Genomic DNA, 16,685 nt, shown 5'->3' on the forward strand with positions numbered 1-16,685 from the left:
AAATCCTTTTATAAATATAATTACAAAGTGCTCCTTGAAGAAATTATGATCTACTTAAATAGCTGGAGGAATGTTCAATGTCTATGAACACTGAGACATAACAGTGTGATAGCAATACTACCAAGTTAATTTATAGTTTTAATGTCATATCAAAGTTTTATAAAGATACTTTACCAAACTTGAGAAAATAATATCCAAATTCATTTAGCAAAATAAAAAATGTAGAGTATCAAGGGAAATAATAAAAGAGATAGAGACGAAAGAAGATTAGCATTTCCAGACCTCAAACTATATTATAAAACAAGTCATTAAAACTATCTGGTATTGATTTAAAAAATAGAGAAGTAGATCAGTAAAACAGACCAGACAAAGGAGAAATCAGAAATAATGAAAGTCAGTAACAGAATGTTTGAGAAACTAGAATACATAAATTACCCTATTTATTAAAAACTGCTGGGAAAATTAGCAATCTGGTAGAAATTATGCTTAGATCAATACATTAGGCTCTATTCTGGAAGACATTTTAAATGAATAAGCAACCTTAATATTAATGGTCATACTATAGAAAAATTCAGATTAGCCATTGCCTAAGATTTTAAGAAATTTATAATCTAATAGAAAGACAATAATCAGAGAGATACAGAAATATGCTATAAATGCTTGGGTTGCTTAGACTGGTTATTTAGAAAGTAGTATTAATGAACCAAAAATCAGTGACTTCTTTCTCAGATCTACTTGGTGGCTTTGCTATTCATATAGCATCATGGCCATAAACTAAAATAAAATCCTGTCCAGTTATCTAGCTAACGTATGCTTTTAGTCATCAAAGAGACAGGGCAAGAGAGTATGAATGGACCATCACGTCTATCAACAGAATTTAATTCAAGGTATAAATTCTTAGGTACTTATCAGAGAAGCAGATAGCTGGTATAGGATGAGCAAGCTGGCCTTGCTGACTGTAAAATACAAAAATGTGCCACAGCAATGGTCGCTCTACAACAACCTGATGTAATGTTAATTAAGGTATTTGAAGAACAAGGGATGGTGGTAGTGAATGTTAGATCTTGAGATATTGATGTTGCAATATGTGCAGTATTTAGTAAGAGGTTGTTGTCCCAGATTTCAAGTGATGTCATTATACTAAACTAGGATAGGAAACCCTGCCCTAATGAGCATTTGCGTGTGTGTGTACGCGCGCGCTATATATATATATATACCTGAATTAGAGAGTTTACTGAGTACCTTCTCAAAGAACAATTCTCTGAAGAAATTGCTGTTTTCTATCTAAATGCAATGATTTGTCTAGAGTTAGAGAATTGGAAGCCCTCATCTGCTCGTTTCCCCCATTCTTTGACCATTTCTCTAAACGCAACATCACTTAAGAGTATTTCTAATCAATAAAAATGACAAAAGATGGTAGTGGGAGGAGTTGTGGAAAGACAAGCACACTAATGCTTTGGGGATAAGGATCTGAATCAGTACAACTTTTGGGGAAAGTAAGTTGGAATTATACAAATAAAATCCCCAAGACTACATCTTTGACCCAGAAAGTCCACTGCTAGGCATATGCCCAAAGGAGGTCATTGGTAAGAAGAAAGTCCCCATATACATCAAAATATTCATAGCAACACTTTATAGTAGCAAAGAATTGGAAACAGTCTAGATGCCCATCAGTTGAGGAATGGTTAGTATGCTGTATGAAATGAATATGGTAAATGGAGAGAAGCAGAGGAAAACTGATATAAATTGTTGCAAAGTGAAGTGAACAGAGCCAAGAAAACAATATACATAGTGATTGCAACAATGTTGTTGGAAAGAACAATAATCATAAAATCAAAAATTTATATTGCAGAATTACAAAAAAATAACCTTGGCTCTAGATAAACAATGTGAGAATACATTTCCTTTAACCCATTTGCAGAAATAAGGGTCAATGGATGTGAAATTGTATTTTGTTCTATGAGTTGATTAGTTTTGCTAATTTTTAAAAATACTTTGTTATTTAAAAAAAGCTTACTGGAAATGAGGAGGGGGGCAGGCATAGAGATAGAAATGTAGGTTATATAAAAAACAAGAGATATTAATAAAAATTGATCTTTAAAAAACCCAGTATGTCCAGGATTATCAAATGACTTGGACACTAAGCTGTTTCATGCTAAGAGTTGTACTTTTTAGTTCTCTTTACTTTTTTCCTTAGGTTGGGGCAGGCAGAGACTACTCCAGAATCCCTTTTTCTAGGGGAACAATTTTATAGATGAAATGTAAAGAGTGAGGAAATGGGACTTAAAGAGATCCAATGCCTGGCCATGCAGTCCCCCACAGGAGCTCCAGAGTTCAGGCCATGTCATCTTTTGCTCTCTTACCAGCTGCCCCAACACCTCCAGGGTGACATTTCCCAGAATGAAAATATTTTCCCTTTACAATTTCCTGCTACACATCCTGAGGTCTGACCATTAATGCTAGCAGGTTTGAGACAATGGTGCTTAAATCAGAAGCTGATTTTCCCCATCCCTTCTAATCTAAAGTTTGGAGATTGTAGAAATGTATTCCTCACTCCCAAGAGTCTATCTTCTTTCTTATCTTTATTTGGGCTTGGTTCACTTCTAAGATGGGACTTGGTAATTGTGCAAGTGTAGATTTGAAATAGGATGGAGAGGGCAGTTGTGGAACCAAACAAAGCTGAAACATCTCACCCAATTTCTGTAGCTTGAGATTTCCAAGGACGTATCTGGAATTTGTTTAGCTGCTTTTACTGTCTTCCAGTCTTGAAAAAAACCAAAACAAAACCAAAACTGCTTCTTGGCCTAGAGAGCATGCAGCAGAATATTTTTTACTACAGACTAATCAAGTGCCAATACTCCCAGACCTCATCAGGTTGGCCCTAAGCAAAAAGCTGGGTTTGGGATGAAGTCAGACAAACTACAACATAGCTTAGGCTGCTAGAAACAGCTGCCCAAGTAGAAGCCAAGCCGATTAAACATAGAAGGTGTCAAGAGTTCAACACTGCCAGACTCAGTTTACTCCTTCCCTAAGGGACTGCATAGTGAATGTGGGAAATGGGGTAGCACCCTTTGCCGTCCCCATCCCTGACCCCACACACTTTTGCCCCCAGATTTAAATGTTTTTGAGAGGGAAAACATTTACAAAAATGACTTTAGAAGTGGGCTTAGGTTGAACATTGCCGGCTTGCTTTGACTCAACTTCAGCCCTAGGTCTGTCAGCTCATAACCATCAGTAAGCATTGGGATTTGGTGGTGCTAGAGGAAAAAGTCCTCAGAGCCCCAGCTTCTCTCTTGCACTCTGGAGGTGACTGCCAGGTTTCTTCTCTCATCCGATATACTACTCAGTGAGAACAGGAAGGGAGACTCAGCCTCCATCAGAGATTACTAAGAGGAAGGTATATTGTTGTGGTGGTTGTTGCTGTTGTTGTTTGTAACCTGCTTTGGGGTTTTCTTGGTAAGAATATTAAAGTGGTTCGCTATTTCCTTCTCCAGCTCGTGTTACAGATAAGGAAACCGAGGCAAACAGAGTTAAGGGACTTGTCCAGAATCACATAGCTAATGAGAGTCTGAGACCAGATTTGAACTCAGGAAGATGAGTCTTTTTGTCTCCAGTTCCAGCATTCTCGTCCACTGTGTCACCTAGCAAGCCACATAGAAAGTCATAGATTGTCCTTAACGTGTGCCATCATTTCCCCTCGCCTGCTGAGGCTACTCAAAAGCAGAGCTGAGTTTGGAGCCCCGAATCCTACACCAACATCTCCCTCCTTAACTTGGATCCCCAAAGGCTTTGTTTTAAGTTCCTCAGAGAAGTCCATTTTCTTAGTTCCATGTATACTCAGGTTTTTTTGTCTTATGCCTGCCTTGCCTTCTTTTCCCCCTTCCTATGCATCTTCCTCCTTTGTCTGCACCAGTTTTTCCCATTGTTAAGAGTTGCTTTTCCTATGGGTCCTAGCTTTGGGGTTCTGCTCTATGAATGGGCAGCAGTGAAAAATGCCATTGTAAGCACGAGGTGTGGGGAGTTGGGGAGATTCCTTTTCCCACTGACATCAGGGGTAGCCCAGATGGTAAGTCCACTCGGATCTTTCCACATTCAGATAACCACATGTCACTGAGTCCCGTAAATGGCCACTTGGCCCCCGGTAGAGCCTGGACCTATTCTTAGTTAGGAATACAGTGAGCAGTAGAATGAAGTTGGGGTAGAGTGGAATCTCCATCCCTCTGTCTCTGTGCACTACTGGCAGCCAGAGCCATTTCTGTGGGAATGGCGAGGCATTCGCACCCTTTAGAATAGAATAAGATCTCTCTAGATGGGGAGGGTCGGTACGCTGCACCTGGTGACAGAGAAACTGCCATAGGCTGTGTTCCCAGCTGTCAGGCGTGTAATTTGGGGCGAAAGAGAATCCTCTTGTGGTGGAGATGCTCCCAAGCACACGGGCAGCTCCCTAAATCACCCCTGCGAGCCACGGGGCCCACTGACTGCCCCTCTCCATCCACCATGCCGAGGAACAACTGCAAGTCCAGGCCAGTTCACAGCACACTGGCCTTCCCCATGCCTTTCTTTGTGGTTGAAATTTCCCTTCAGGCGGGCCTCCCCTGGCCTCAGTCCCCTCAGAGAAGGCGGCTGAGCTACTGAATAGGGAGAGATTTCAGATTTCCCACCTCCTTGGTAAATGAGCTGGAGCTTACAAGGAATGGGGAAGAGGGAAGACTTCTTCTTCTTGGGGAAGGGTAGAAATGGGAAGAAGGAACAAAATCTGCCATTGCACTTGCTGGGAGGCCTGAGCCTTCTCTCTTCCCCCTTTCCTCCTTCCTTTGTACTTCCCTTCATACACACACAGAAATCTCCTTTCCCTGGTTTGTCCCCCTCCAGCCTTTCCACTAGGATCTGCACTAGGGCAGGGTGAGCCAGGAACCCTTTAGGGAGGCTCTGCTTCTCCCTGGGGGTGGGGGGATGCCAGTGAGGAGAGGGGAAGGTGGGGGACTTGTCAGACATTTGGAAGGGTCACAGCTCAGATGTGTCATCTTGACAAGTTTCACCTTCCCAGGCAGCCACCACAAAGGGTCCTTATAGGAGCAGCTTTCCCCATCCCCCACTCCCTCTGCTCTTGTTTTTCTTTTGGGTAGAGCCTGGGGGTCTGCTTGATTGGAAAGGAATTAATTTGTCTAGAACTTCTGCCTGTCCCTTGGGGGTGAAGTACCTCAGGTATTAATTTTTCTGAATCTCTAGACCCCAGTCTTATCCTCTGGAAAGAGTATTTCTGCTTTTATCTGGCAGACCACTCAGGGGGAGCAAGGAGGGAAACAGCTTCCATCACTAGTTATCAAGGAAGGTAAAGGGTGCCTCTTTCCACCGCAAACCTGTGAGCCATTTGCAGGAGAGAGGAGGAGAGACATGGGGCTTAGAAAAGAAGGCAGTCCCAGCTATGTCTAGGAGAGGCTAGAGCTCTGCTGAGTAGTGCAACCTGGTACGATGTGGGGGAAATTGGACGGGGAATCAAGATGTGAGTCACTAAGATCCTATTGAGCTCTGTGACTGGGCAAATCTCTCTCTGGACCTTAATTTCTTTTTTGTTATATGAAAGGATTAGAGACTAGATGAGCTTCTTAAATTCATTCTTCTCAGAAAGTTCAGTGTTCTAATTCTGGTCTTCTTTTGTTCTTTCCTCCCTAATTCTGTTTCTATGCTCTCTGAGAAATCTGGGGGATTAGGCTTCAGTTGACTCATACAAATCAGGATAATATCAGTAGGATCTAGGCTTTCAGAATTTCTTAAACTATGCCTGTCTTATTTCCAGTACATTTTCTTTACAGTTACTGTGAACAAATTGTAGAAGGCTGCAGAATATTCCCATTTTGTAAGGAATGAACCTAAAATCCAGAAAGAGACCCAGGGACTTGGCTGGAGTCTCTTTGTAAGACAGAGCTCCTCAATCTGTCTAAATTCCAAATCATGAAACTAGGTTTCAGATCACTTCAGTCTTTGCAGTAAGGAAGCCCAGAATTCAGATATGATTGGGAGCTGGAAGTATATTGTGGTAATTATTTCATCACCATCAAGTAACATGATGAGGAAGAATATGAAACTAGAGGCAATCCATGCTCTAGGCACTGAGCCTGGGTTAGGCAGACCCAAACAAAGCTAAGCCAGACCAAACACAGATACATCATCTGTCTGTCTTGTCCCTTGTGTGTAGCTTCTCAAGGGCAGAATATCTCGTATACATTGGGCATGACACCCAGGTCATCAAGGTTTCTGATCATAGAAGTGGCCAGTAGATGAGTGGGGAAAATCCTGGGGGACAGCATGGATTATCTCTGGGATTCATCAAGGATCCTGTTTGGGAGAAGTTGCTTTTAAAAAGAATAAAGGAAAAGAAAGACAGCAGATTGGGACTCAAAAAAATCTCTTGAAGATTGGCAAATAACCGTCCTTCCCCTTTTTCTCTGTCCCCATGAGTTCTAACCACGAGGCCCAGAATTCAATTCAGTGAGAATTTGTTAAATGCCTTTTATTTTAAGTCCAGCATTGTACAACGAGAATACAAAGCACAAGCACTAGAGATAAATATGAAGGCAAGAATGAAATGGTCTCTTCTCTCAATGGCTTCTTCAACAAGCATTCATTAAGTACCTGCCATGTACTAGGTGCAAAATTAAGCTTTAGAGATACAGACAAAAATGATAGTCTCCATCCCAAAAGAGTTTGTAGCTGTAAAAATGTTCTCTAACAAATGTCCTACTGTTGTGAGAAGTTCACCTGTGTCAGATTTTATGACAACTACTCCCAGAGACAGGAAGTAACTTGCCTATAGTTATAAAGATAATAATAAAGAATTGAGTCTGAATTGAAACTAGTCCTCTGAGTCCCAATCCGGAGGGACTACCCTATGATGCTTCTCACCATGTTCCTTGTTTTCCCCACTCCTGTTTGAGAGAATCTTTTGAGGAAACCACACACACACACACACACGCACGCACACGTGCGAAAATATCATTTGTCTTCTCTTTCCTTGGAGTAAAGACAAGTGCCATGGTGAAAATTGTCTTTATCCTCAAGCAGGAAACTCCTAACTCTTTTAGGAAGGAATGAGGGAGGTCTACACCCTCAGCTTTCATTGAATTTTTCTAACCCTGTAGCAGAAAAAAGTGGGAAGGGCATCCCTTGTCCTTGACAAGGTCACATGATGGGGGTTCTTTGGATGTTGTGACTGGCTGTGCTGGGTCCTTGGGGGCTGTGCCAAGACAGGGACAGAAGGAGAGATTGCTGGGGAGGAGCTGTTCAAGGCTGAGACTGAGCTGGGTTTCTCAGCTGGAGAACTCCATCCGTATCTTTTTTCCTCTTTATTTGTCTCTCCTGCTTGAAATATTACTCTCCCTAGGAGTATGGTTAAATGACACGACAGGTTTTACATCACCGTTCTTCTTGTCATACCTTCCCAACATCCTGAAGGTAACTTGCAGGAAGAGTTACCTCTTTGGTTATTTTCTAATTGAATGTAGTGATTTTTAATCTAATCTGTTAAAAGCAGAAGTCTTTTTGGTGGGATCCTTGGAAGTCCTCATTGCAAGAAATAAATCTGGACATCAATGGAGATGGGAGTGTCTGCTGAGGAGTAGTGGAGCTGAAACCCTTGGGGAGCTAGGTAGACCTGAATAGTAGAAGAGAAGGGGAGGTAAGAGATTCTGTAGGATATCAGGGTCTGGTTTTTCTAAAAGCCTTTCTCCAAGAAAACTGGGTCCAGAGTCCTGGAAAGACCAGAGAGTGTGGAATAGCATTCATTAAGCCTGCTGGAGATTCACCCTGAAGTGGTGAGAGCTATTAAAAATCCAAGGTGAATTATGGAGATAAGAACTAATTAGAAAATTCTGAAGGAAACTGATAGGAGAATTCTGGAGAAAAGGATTGTTTGCTCTTTGGCCATATGAACGTTACCGGGGGAAGTAGGCTTCATTTGGCAGCTGCCCGATCTGAAGTGGTGTGTAAAACTGAGGAGTGGGGCATCCCTAAGACGATGAGCCCAGGTGTGAGGGCCCTGCCGCGGGACTGAGCTGAGGCGCTTTCTCGCTTTCCTTCCCCTCCCCACCTGGGCAGTGACCCGCATTGTGACTGGTACACTTTGCTCCTTGCTCAGTCATTCTCGAGGCAGGGGGCACTGCTGTTTGCTTTTCTCTGAATCCTGACTCCAGTATTCTCCCTTTGATCCGTGCCGACTGCCTCAGCCAGACTCGGCTATTGTCCTGCCTCGAAAGTTAATGTCTCCCTTTCCTGGGCTGAAGCTGCCACTCTCACCTTTTGTCCCGCTTGTTCTTTAGCCTCTGTCTCAGGGGTCGGTGATGCTAGGCAGTGATGCTCAGAACGAACGACTTCCTCCCACTCACCCTTGGCTAGGATATGTGTCCCCTGAAGGAGGGCCACGCTGCCGGGGCATCTTGTCCAGGGGGAGTTTCTCATCCGGCCTGTCGGCGGCATAGCCGGATAACCTTGGGCATGAGCTTCCAGGACAACATTCCCGTGTGTGTGATGTGGAGGGGGTGGGTGGGAATATAGGGGATGGTTAGTTTATCCATATGGCTCTAAAGTATGACTACACTGAGCTTCTGAAAGAGACCTCTGACTTCCTTTCCTCAGGACAAGTGGAAAGAAGGGGAACATAAAAGGGAAAAAAACCCAAGGCAACAATTGTAGGACTAAACTAGTAGCCTTAGAAAAGGGGAGGAGGGAGGGCTAGCATGTAGGTTATGGGTTTGGACTCTGGCCCAGGGCAACCCCGGCTTCAGTGGCCTTTCATCTCTGACGTTTGGTTTCGAGGCCAAACACAGGGGCTGGGTAAAGATCATCCCAGGAACCTTTGAGACAGGATTATTGAGGCCCCCAGCAGCTTTATGGATTTGCTTTGCTCTAAGAGGAGGGCAGAGGGAGCGCTGGCTCAAGGGTCTCAACTATTCTTACTGGGTAGGCTTTATCTGGCCTGTTTGTTTACTCAGGACGGCCATGTTAAGGAAGCTTTATGGGAATGACTGAGGCAGAGGCCGTAGGTACTGAAAGGTTCGGAGGAGAGCCATGGAGATAGGCGTAGAGGCCAATCCGCGGCCTCTGAGATAACAGAGTCTTTTTGCTGCAGAATAGAGTACCCCTTTGTGGGGAAGTGGGAGGGAGGGGGCAGAGGTCTTGGCCTGGGGAAGAGGGTGTTTAGGTCTAAAACAGGCATGACCTAGGAATTCCCCTTCCCCATTTCAGTGCATTTCCCAGGGCCCCTGGAGGCAGGCTGCCAAGGGGAAGTGCTATTCCTTCTTAGCATGAGTCTGGGTCAGAAGCACGGCTTGGACTCTAGGCTTGTTGCCTAATCTCAGACTCCAGCCATTTAAAACTGCTTCTGCAGTGAAAAGTCCAAACCCACCAGATAGAATCCTACCTGGTGGGAGGGACAGTGGGCCAGACTTTGGGTGGGTGGGTGGGGTAGGATTTGGGGAATGGAGATGAGCATGATGTTGCATTTCCTGGGAATATCTCATACCAGGTTCCTCAAACTGCCTCTGCCCTAAAAGGAAGTTGGATAAATTCCAAGAGATAGAGCTAAGTTTGGGATGCACGGAGGGTCACTTTGCCTCCCGGCTCTCCACTTCCTTCCTGTGCCTAGGCTTGGTTTCCAGGATCAATTATCCCCAGCACAGAGAGAATACTCACAATAATTACTGGTGGGCCAGGCCAGGGTCTCTGTTCTCAGTCCCATGTGAAACGGTAGTTGGTGTGGCTGCCCCCTTGGGCTTTGGCAATTTGGCTGGGAGCCACAATGTGTGTGCACAGCTGTAGAGGGAACAGCTTAGGGCCTTGCCAAGGATTTAGAGCTACTTGTAATATCGGTAGGTTGGGTTGTATTGAGGAGATACCCAGGCATTTTAGCAAGAAAGCACCTACTTAATCCAGGAAGAAGAGAAGCTCTGTATATCCTTTTGCTTTCACCTGTATCTCTACTACCATTCTATTATATGATGGTGATGATGGGGAGGAAGAGGAGGATGGTGATAATTAGCTGGCACTTGCATAACACTCTACAAGTTATTGTTACAGAGCTTTCTTTACAATGAAGCTGTTGATAATGTGGAGTTTGAGAGATTCTGAGAATTTGTTGCTGGCACTTAGTTATGTAGCTAATAAGTTGTGGACCTGGAACTTATTTATGTACAACTCTTTTGATTCCGTAGCCAAATGCTGCTTTTCTTTATGTTGTAGGATTCTTTCGTCCATTGTCTTGAATCCTCATTTCATGTTTTCTGTTTCCTTCAGCCTCAATCCATTTCTCCCACATCCTCCACCACATCTGCGTCCTCACAATCTACATTCCTTCTTTCTCTATTGTTCCAAGATTGACCTCTCATCATTTGCCATAGACTCATATCTGTTAGTTTTTACCTTTTCTCTCCATCATAGAGATTGAATATGAACTTGATTAAAATGATCATCTGTTTAGTGATGAATTGGAGAATTTGGTCTCCTAAACAGATCTCTCAGGGAAAATCAATTAGACCAGACTAGAAACCCATGGATATAACATGAGAAAATGAGATGGAATTAAGAATTGGGAAATATGAAAGATTTCCTGCCAAAGGAAGCGTTCCAAGTGGGATTCTTTCATATAGTTGGGTTCTAATGGGTTTGAAGCTCTAGTCCCACACCAGACTAGCTTCTTACCTTCCCTTCTGTAGGGATGTCTTTTTTGGGGGTTGATGCCAGTTCCATGGTGGAAAAGAGAATTTCAAAGTCCTTCCTTGCTGTGCATGTCAATGACAAAGGTTTTATTTCTCCCATAGAATCTGCCAGAGGCATGCAGTATTGAGAATGGAAAACCTTTTGCTATGAAGCTACAAGATCTCTATGTGGCAGTAACTAAACAAAAATTCCAGGCAGGAAGAAAAAGACAAGGTTCAGGTAAGTAGTTCAGGGTGTGTGTGTGGGGGGGGGGGAGCATTCTCTTCCTCTTCTGGATATCTAGGGTTGAATCCAATCCTTCTGGGACATGCCTGGAGGTGCCAGAGCTCCAAGCCATAACATAGCAGCAAGAAAGCTTTATTTCTTGTTCTCCATTTGCCTATTGAGCATCTTTATTTGTCATAACTGGATACTGATTGTGAGACTGGAGTTGGGACTTTTGAAAGCTTGAAGAGAGCTGAGATTTGTGGCTTCTCAATTGATACTGAGTCCCAACCTCAAAAGTGCTTGTCTGGGACTGAAGCTTCTCTAACCTTCCAGCAACTAGCTCAGTCTATGTGACTCTTGGCAATATCTGTGAGAGTTGTTTGGGATTTAGAACCGATCACTCTAACCAGCTCATGATGAGGAACTTGTCCCTGTCCCTCTTGATGGGTGGGAGATTTCTTGACCTTCTGTCACATCTCTTTAATTCCAGGAGACTCTCAGGCCTCTGATGGAACTTCATCCAATGAAACTGATGGTGGGCTATTGACACAGCCAGAACAGCAGTCCTCTGCACCATCCCTGTCTGTAGCTGAGACTTTGAATATGGTAAAAAAAAAAAAAAAAATCAGGGAAACTTGGGAGCATTTTTGAGAGTAAACTTAAGAGTTTGGGAGATCAGCACTGAGAATTAACCTACTTCTTGCCCCCAGTGGAGTTGCCACCATGTTACCTTTTTCTTTTAAGTACTTAGAGATGTGGACCATGACTTTGAATACTAGATGCATCTCCAATACCCTTACTCTTTTCTTACCCAATAACTTAGGTAATTGTTCCTTTATCTTTATATTCTACTCTTAGTCTGGGTCTTTTAAAGATCAGTTCCAGTGGGAAGAGAAGAGATTCTATCTTTTTTTGCTCCCTCCTCCCCTATTCTCCACATATCTCTAAGAGAGTAGCATATATTTTCAGCCTAAAAGAGTTAGGTGCTCATTTTAAGATGAGAAAGGAAAAGTAAGAAGACCCTAAGAAATAAGTGTCCTGCCTGTAACTCTCTCGGTATGGAAACCCAGGGGATAGGGAAGATGCAGATTGTTTCTCCTTTAATTTGGGTTTTATTCTTCTTTAGGAGACTTCCCTTCCAATGCAGAGACCTCATCTTTCCAAAGTCAAGAGAAAAAAACCAAAGGGACTTTTTAGTTGAACCAAGCTCCCGTACATGCTTTGGCTGTTGAGGAGAATTTTGTCAGCATTGCCTTGAAAGGATCTTCTCAGGTGAAAGCTCAGACCTTGGACAAAATCAGGCAAGGCTGGAGCCTTGGATTGGCGTCCAGCTGTAATGTTTGTGTTAGTGGAGAGACCTTCAGTCGCAGTATACTCGTGACATGCTAGGTTTCCTGACCTAAGGAAGAGCCCAGACCTGGGAAAATATTGAACCCCATTCTTCCACAGGACTCTTCTTTAGACTTTGTATGCATATATTTGTGGTGGATGTACTAGAAACACAACAACAAAAATAAAAGCTTCCAAAACCTCCTGTGCCATCTTTTTTTTTTTTATTTAATGATTACTTTATAATGACATTATCCCTTGCACTCGTTTCTTTTCCGATTTTTTTTCCCCTCCCTCCCTCCACCCCCTCCCCTAGATGGCAAGCAGTCCTTTATATGTTGGATATGTTGCAGTATATCCTAGATACAATATATGTTTGCAGAACCGAACAGTTCTCTTGTTGCATAGGGAGAATTGGATTCAGAAGGTATAAATAACCGGGAAGAAAAACAAAAATGCAGATAGTTCACATTTGTTTCCCAGTGTTCGTTCTTTGGGTGTAGCTGCTTATGTCTGTCATTTATCAATTGAAACTTGGTTAGGTCTCTTTGTCAAAGAAATCCACTTCCATCAAAATATGTCCTCATACAATATCGTTGTCGAAGTGTATAATGATCTCCTGGTTCTGCTCATTTCACTTAGCATCAGTTCATGTAAGTCTCGCCAGTCCTCTCTGTATTCATCCTGCTGGTCATTTCTTACAGAACAATAATATTCCATAACATTCATATACCACAATTCACCCAGCCATTCTCCAATTGATCTATGCCATCTTAAGATAGTTTTAATCTACTTCTGTATTTACACTAAACTCACAGAGCCTGTAGTTATTCCTGTGATCTGAGTAAGCTCCCCAGATTTTGATCTCTTCATAAGTCAAGAAGTACTTGTTTTCTCTTCTCCCCTCTCCACCTTTCTCCTCATGGGCAGTAGTCTCTCATACCCAACACTTTCATCAGGTTCTCTTTAGTTTTGTTTTTTTTTTTTTTTTCCTGTGACTTAAATGAAACCTTGCCTTTCATCTGGAGTCACTTTTCCTATAGTTGACACAAAACATCACAGATTGCAATTTCCTTTTTCTCGATTCTGTCCATCTTCCTATCTTGTTTCAAGGCAAAGATAACAAATTGGGGTGTGTAAATGCCCTAACAGGATCCTTCTGTGCCAGACAAAGCCACAGGAAAGGCCTGGAGTCTCTGTGTCCTTCCTAGCCTCCTATTCTCTAGGTAAAGCGTCTTCCGCAAAACCTAGACAAGGTGCAGCATTAGGAAGCAGCAGAGTGGTCCCCGAGATGGCTTGAGATGTCAGCAGGGACTGGATCCTCGACCCAAAGACCCAAGGTGAGCACAGTGTGGTGTGTGTGTGTGTATAAAATCGCTTAGCCAGCTTCTGGGGAAAGGAGCTCGATTAGCACCTTAGGGTTGAATGGAGCTCTACATTTTTGCCCCATTCCCCTACAGAGGCAGGGCACACAGCTTCTCCTGATGCTGAGAAAAGGAGCCAAGGGCACGAGTCTTTAGGACTTAGTCCAAGAGAAGATCCTGCTGGGGCTGGATTGGTGATTTTTTTCCCGGCTGAGGTTGTTCTTCTCTGTCTGCTCCTTTTCTAGGTGATTCCCAGCTTTCACTAGAGAGCCCCAGACCCCCCTGGGGATGTAGATTCTTCCCCTGGGCCCCCTCGCTGGTCTGCTGGGCTCCTCCCCTCTCTAGCCTCCCAGGCCAACATTAAGAGAACCTGTTACCAAGTGGCTCTGTTGGTTCTCCAGATACTTTCTTCAGGATCCAGAGCTTGGTTTCAGCGAGTGTCGGGCACTGGGCCGCATGGGAACCGGGGAGGAATCCCCAGCAAGGGGCTCGGTGGTCTCTCAGCCATTCATTTTTGAGGGGCTGCTGCCCCAGGGCCCCACCTCCCGCCCACCATTCCAGGGGCCCGTTTCAGGAACTTTTTCGTTTAGACGACCAGATAAAGGTGGTGGCAGAGAGTGGCCCCCCCAGGGCGAACCCAGGGAATCCCTAACTGGAGAGATTGGCCCAGCCAGGCCTTTCTCAGGCCCTGCCCTTGCACCGGCCCCTCCCCCAGGGCCCTGGCCTGGCCCAGCCTCCACCCCAGCTCTACAGGCACATAAAAGGGTCGAATTCTAGTGGCTGCTCCATAAATTTTATTCCGTAAATATTAGTTTTCCCTGTGTTTAATAAAGCAGCGGCCCACCTCCCCGCCCACCCGCCCTTTCCCCGGGGCCGGGGCTGAGGCTGGGGCCGGTGGTGGGAGAAGGGACTCTTTCAATTGCTTTGGAGTATTTTTAGAAAAAAAAATAATACAAGGTGGTTTACATGAGCAAGCCAGCAAAGCAGGAGCAGGACTGGAGACCTCGAGGAAGTGGCTGCCCGGGCCGGACCTAAAAGTAGGGAAATAGCGCCACCTGTTCTGCAGGCCCGGCTGCGGGCCGCCCCTCCCCCAGGCCGGCTCCGCGGCTCGCGGCACAATTCCTGCAGAGAGCTTCCAGGGCATCTCCTGCGCCGCCGGGACGCCGGCCGAGGCCTGCAGGACTCCCCCTCGGCGCCCATTCCCCTCCGGCCTCGGCAGCCGGCGCATCGGGCCCGGAGCGGCTTCTTTCCCAGCCGCAGCCCTGGGGCGGAATCGGGAAAAGTTCCCCCGAGGCCCCCCCAGGTCCCACCCGGGAGTGGGGCCTCCACAGGCGCGGCCAGGCCCGGCCGTCGCACCCACGGCATCCCCGCAGCAAGCCCGGGGGCAGAGCCCGGAGCCGGAGCAGCCGCCCAGCCCTCCGGGGGCCGCTTCCTTTTCCAAGTCCTTACACTCTGCTGGGCCTAGGACCCCCGCGTCTGCATTCACTCCCCGGGGGCCGGCCCGGCCCGGTACTGATCCGCCTGGTGGCCTCCCCCGGAGGGTCCCGGCCCGACTCGCCCTGAGCCCGCGGTCGGGCGCGCTGCCTCTGCCCCCTTCCCTCCCCAGCACCGGCGGGCCCTCCCGTACCCGGGACAGTGAACACGGGCCACCTTAGAGCCCAGAGTCTGTGCCTCGCTTGCCCCTCGGTGCTTAGCACCGGGCGGCCCCTTCAGACCCTGCTCCTCTGCCTGCAAGTTCAACCGGCTGCGCACCTGCTGCTGGGTCTGGAGAACCCAGCTGGGACTTAGAGCAGTTTCCAGGCTAGTGGGTCGGTGTGAAATGGTTCATTCTAGAGGGTAACTGGGAAGGATAAAATTAGCCCATCCTCCCGTCAGGCCTGCCCGGGAGCCCGAGCTCTCGCAGTTCTGTTGGTGCGGAAAGGTGAACTTCCCACTCAAATTTATAGCGCAGTTTCCAGTCTAATGGGTCAGTGTTGGGATGGATAATTCTAGATTCAGACTGGTGAGGACAAAACGCACATCTTTCTGTCAGCTCTGCCCGAGAGGGGTTGTTTTATTTTACTGATGGAAAAGCTGAAGTTTTAAGAGCGAGTCAGACGAGTCAGCAGCTGGCCATCCTTGCCCACAAACATACAAAGTGGTCACTGTCTCACAGGTGCTGGGCCGGGGGTTGGGAACAGTTAAAAAAGGGGGGGGTGAGATAGCCGTCTCTAGGGGGTTCTCTCCAGCTCTGAAGAAGCCCCTCTAAGACACTGTTGTATGACGCTCCTCCAACAGGTGAGGAGACCCAGGAGACTTCACCCCTGAGATGAAGCAGAAAGTGCCCACCAGGTAATCAGAGTCAAAGAGCAATGGTTCTTGATCAGAGATTCTTGCCTCCCAGAAAACCTGGAGAGCTGCCTTTGTCAGGGATGCTTCCTTCCTTGTGAAGTCACCCTTCTCCCCAGCCATGAACCTAGAGGCAGTTCCAGGGGTAGTAGCCGCCTGCTCCATACTCCTGCATTCCTCCAATTGATGGCTGGTCTGGAAGTACCTACCCAGCACTATGGGCCTTGGGGCCTGGGGAGCCTGCAGGAGTGGGGAGCAAGCAGCCGTGGGCTTATCTTGGACGACTGCACTCAAGTTACTTGGCTCTCAAGCCAGGGGCTCACCCTTCACTCACTCTGGGGCCAAAGTAATAGGGTCAGAAACGGGGAGTAGAACCTAGGGGCTGCCGAGGCCTCCTTGCTGAAATCTGGGTGTTGTATTTACTTTTTCATATTGGCAGCTGGAAGGGGAAGCCCATCCCAGCTCGGCATTGTTGTCTAACATGGTTAATCAGATCCTATAATCCTGCTGTGGAAATATTGGGCCTCACTCAAAACAATAGAGACCAAGAATATTGTGGTTAAATTTCAACCAGTTGCCTCCCTGGCCTGTTTGCCTAACCCCTACCCCCCTCTTCTGGGCCAGAGTCCTCCTAGCTTTATGGACCCCTGATAGGATCGACAGCCGGTCAGAAATGAGTGACTGGAGAGGGGTGAACAGACTAAGGCAGAGATAATCTTGCTGGCTGGCACCCCAAGCTGCTTTTCT

At 46.0% G+C, this 16,685-nt stretch overlaps 1 protein-coding gene across 2 annotated transcripts in view; it reads left to right on the plus strand.

Annotated features, from left to right (window-relative positions):
- Positions 1-12,451, plus strand: part of NHEJ1 (non-homologous end joining factor 1) — a 102,978-nt gene extending 90,527 nt beyond the window's left edge. For both annotated transcript variants that reach the window (XM_051983525.1, XM_051983526.1), the window contains 3 exons: positions 10,812-10,929; positions 11,408-11,523; positions 12,044-12,451. In XM_051983525.1, the coding sequence (XP_051839485.1) occupies positions 10,812-10,929; positions 11,408-11,523; positions 12,044-12,118 (309 nt within the window). In that variant the 3' untranslated portion in view covers positions 12,119-12,451. The remainder of the gene's footprint in view (positions 1-10,811; positions 10,930-11,407; positions 11,524-12,043) is intronic.
- The last annotated feature ends 4,234 nt before the right edge of the window (positions 12,452-16,685 follow it).

This window comes from Antechinus flavipes, chromosome 3 (assembly GCF_016432865.1).
Source record: "Antechinus flavipes isolate AdamAnt ecotype Samford, QLD, Australia chromosome 3, AdamAnt_v2, whole genome shotgun sequence".
Classification (NCBI taxonomy): Eukaryota; Metazoa; Chordata; class Mammalia; order Dasyuromorphia; family Dasyuridae; genus Antechinus; species Antechinus flavipes.